The sequence below is a fragment of the Carassius auratus genome, chromosome 6 (genome assembly GCF_003368295.1).
Source record: "Carassius auratus strain Wakin chromosome 6, ASM336829v1, whole genome shotgun sequence".
In the NCBI taxonomy this organism is placed as follows: Eukaryota; Metazoa; Chordata; class Actinopteri; order Cypriniformes; family Cyprinidae; genus Carassius; species Carassius auratus.
The window spans coordinates 15,958,328-15,961,892 of NC_039248.1; the positions used below are offsets into that span (position 1 = coordinate 15,958,328).

At 39.4% G+C, this 3,565-nt stretch overlaps 1 protein-coding gene across 1 annotated transcript in view; it reads right to left on the reverse strand.

Annotated features, from left to right (window-relative positions):
- Positions 1 to 207: 207 nt before the first annotated feature.
- LOC113098395 (protein Dr1-like) overlaps positions 208 to 3,565 on the reverse strand; it is a 3,700-nt gene continuing 342 nt past the window's right edge. Inside the window, exons 2-4 of the mRNA XM_026263448.1 lie at positions 3,160 to 3,533; positions 1,572 to 1,735; positions 208 to 1,410 (exon numbers count right to left, since the gene is read on the reverse strand). Of these exons, the coding sequence (XP_026119233.1) occupies positions 1,264 to 1,410; positions 1,572 to 1,735; positions 3,160 to 3,379 (531 nt within the window). The 5' untranslated portion in view covers positions 3,380 to 3,533 and the 3' untranslated portion in view covers positions 208 to 1,263. The remainder of the gene's footprint in view (positions 1,411 to 1,571; positions 1,736 to 3,159; positions 3,534 to 3,565) is intronic.

Sequence of the window (3,565 nt, forward strand, 5' to 3'; positions counted from 1 at the left end):
TATCATCTCTTTAGGAGCGCCATCTGTCGAAGCAAACGTAATATAACCTCAACCGTGTATTTCCATTTTAAATTATATCAAGTTTTACATTTTCTGCATCTTTTCTTACTGTTGTCATTTAAAATCTCCATCAAGAACACTTCTTCATCAACACTTTAAAAGTTTTATTTAAAATACTGTCATTAACAAAACAAACAGAACACAGGCTGTCTATAAAACGGGTCGACTTTATTGCTTAGAGAATACAGCTTACAGCTTTTGCAAAAGGCATGTGAATACGCTTCTGAACTACATCTTACCAGTCATCACAAGATATGAATTAACCACACATTCACAACTCCAATTTTACACATTGCACCTGGAAAAAATCTGCTATCAAAACATTGTACAAAGTGAGAGTTACAGAGCACTCGGTGCGATATGCACCAAAGCGCCCACGTCATATAGAGAGGAAATACCATGAGCAGATTTCTGAAGCCTATCTGGTGACTGAATTTTCAAAGTTTTTCTATCTTTGGTTCTAAGGGACAGATTTTATACTGCACATGTAAATCTTTTCCTTGGAATACTGTTTTGAACACAGGGCAGGTAAAAGCCTATCTACACGTAATCTTTATCCTCACTTGAACTAAAAAAAAAAAAAAAGAACCAAAAAGCAACATCCCTACATTACAAACCACATTCTCAGATCTCACTCGCAGAACAAAGAGAAATACAGAAGCGGGGATGAACGGCTGTAAAAATCATTTTCCAAAACATTTTCCCCAGATGTGTCTCTTTAAGCTATTTTACAAAGACAAATATAAGAGAAATACGCAAGTCACCTAAAACAGAATGCAATTCGAAACGCCGGCTCCTGAATTTAACCAATGACAATTAACATGTTGCGCCTCATGCCACATCACATGAGTTAACATCCTTCCCACACAGATACGGTGAAAATTATGCCAACTGCCTTCAATTAAATCAGGAACAAATGAGAAAGAAAAGAAGGATTCTCAAAAGCTAATAATTCTAGTTAACAAGTGAATCGAGTCAAACATAGCAACAAATCACAGGAGAATGCCCATGATTGCTCCTAAACCATCAGTATGAATTTATACTGGCGATCTGGGATTTATAAGTTTATATAGAAGAGAACACTGCAGAGGTCCCTCTCTGCTAAGGTTACAGAGAACAGAGTGTGTGTGGGAGACCGAACATGTCGGTAAATATATATATTTGTCAATCTATCTGTGTGCTTCGGTGAAAGCCTGCCGGGATTCACATGTCGTCCTCTTCATCTTCATCCTGGGAAGATCCGGCCTGCTGAGCGGAACTGGCTGAAGCGGCCGCTAGCTGTGCCTGCTGGGCGGCCTGCTGCATCTGTAACCACTCCTGCTGTGCCAGCTCAGCCTGCTGCTGCCGTGCCTGTAAGACAGCCCAACTTATCAGAAGAGCCACTTGAAATCACAGCGTTCATGCTGTTACACAAATACAAGGCATAAACTGGAAAGCCACCGAGCGGAAGTTCATTTAAGCATCTTTGTGCACATTTCAAAATGCTTTTAAAGCTATTATAGGATTTTTACCTTGGCAAATAATTCCTGTTGTTGACGAAGAAGTTCTTCCTCAGGTATCCCAAGGTTCTCTAGTCGAGAGCTGGCCTTCCTCCGTTTAAGTGCTACAGTTTTACACTCTTGCAGAACATCTTTTACTTCTGTGATGTATGACCCAAAACCTAGACTTTCAAGTGCTGAGGAAAGATAAATCAATTCCCTGTTACATTATAGCGGTAGGACAAAGGATCAACACATTTATGCTGTAAATCTATATCATGGTTTCAACACAATATTATCTATTCACGGTCTCTGCAAATCCAAACATAGTAAATTAATCTTTAGTTACACCAAGAACGATAACTTTAAAGATAACGATATTAGCGTCCAAACCAGTGAACGATATTGTCTGTTTTTTCTAAACACACATGCATCTGCCGCTTTAAATCCTCAAGCTCTTATAGCAGAATGGATTCTGATTGGATGTCAATGTTTATATCGTTCATCAGCTGGAAAAAAATCGTTCTGAAAATGATTCCAACGATACCGTTTCTCCATGCCTTTATCATTATAGTTGTAGTCTGGACTCTGCTATTCTTTAATATTGAGAAAATTTTTTAGAACTATATCTTTATCGTTATCTTTATAGTTATCGTGCTTGGTGTGAATAAGCCTTAAGACCTCAGAAGACCTAAAAGGTTGCAGGTTCAAACCCACAAAGGGACGACAATCCAATTACCATTGTGGATTTGATTAACATATTTAAAGGGAAAGCTCTTTTTTTAACCCCTCATGTTGCTCCAAACCTGTATGACTTATTTCCTTCTATGGAACACAAGGATACTGGGATGATTTTTGAAGGACTGCATGAAAGTGTTTTTGTGTTATGAGTTTTGTTCATACAATTTAAAAAAAAAAAAATAATGCTCAACACTGCAAGAAAAAAAAAACTTTCCAAATTATCTTATTTTGTGTTCCAAAGAAGAATGAAGAGCATACAAGGAGTTTCATTATCGGATGAACTCCAACCAATCCAACCAGTTTAAGGTGTTCCCCCAGAGCATATTCAGCTAGTCTTCAAGACTGAAGAGACGAAAATTGCCCAAAACCCCTATAAATCAGTCAAATGATAAACCTGACCAGGAGACAAACGTAACCAAACTAGTTCTTCAGACAGTCTTAATGTATCAGCTATGTTTATGCATCTGGCCACAGAGTGAGAGCATCTAAGAGAAGCAGAAGCAGGGGTGTTTCCCAAAAACATCTTTAGCTAATCTAAAGCATCTTTAGGGGTCGTTAGTTCTGTTGAACTCTATTGGTAATGACAGAACTTGCGACCATAGTTGCTTTTGGAAACGCACCCCAGAGTTTAGCCTGGTTTTTCATCATGAACTGTATTGAAAATAAACCAATGACAGTGAATGGTGACGGAAGCAAACGTCCTATTTTGTGTACATCTTAAGCAAGAAAGAAATACAGGTTTTGGAATAACATGAAAATGAATAAATAACAGAATGAACTACCCTCCAACTCAAACTCACTAAGCAGACTATGAATATAACTCTCCAACACGTATCCAAATGGATTCATTAGCGTCTAGTGACCTCACAGCCATCCTCACCGTTTATAACATGTTCTGGGGATATAGTCTTCTTCTCGGATTTATTGCAGATCTCGTTGGCCTCGGATGAGACGAGGTGAATAAACTCTGTGCAGCAGTTCACCACCAGCTCTCTGGCATCGTTCGCCACTCGCACATTGGGAAGCGTTTCTTTAATCATTTTATTGATCGCCGCCCTCGGGATCGTCAGGTCATCGTCGGTGCCCGATGAAGAGGCCATGAGGGATGAGCTGCCCAGACGCTTCAGAGTTTGAAGGGAATCGAAAGCAGGCGAGGAAGTTCAGTGGACTGTTAATGAAACAACACCCACAGCGGCGGCTTTGTGTGGAGATTCAAATGATGCGGTCGGTTTCTTCTAGCAGATCACTAAAACACTGTCAGAGAGAATGTATACTTTTGCATATAC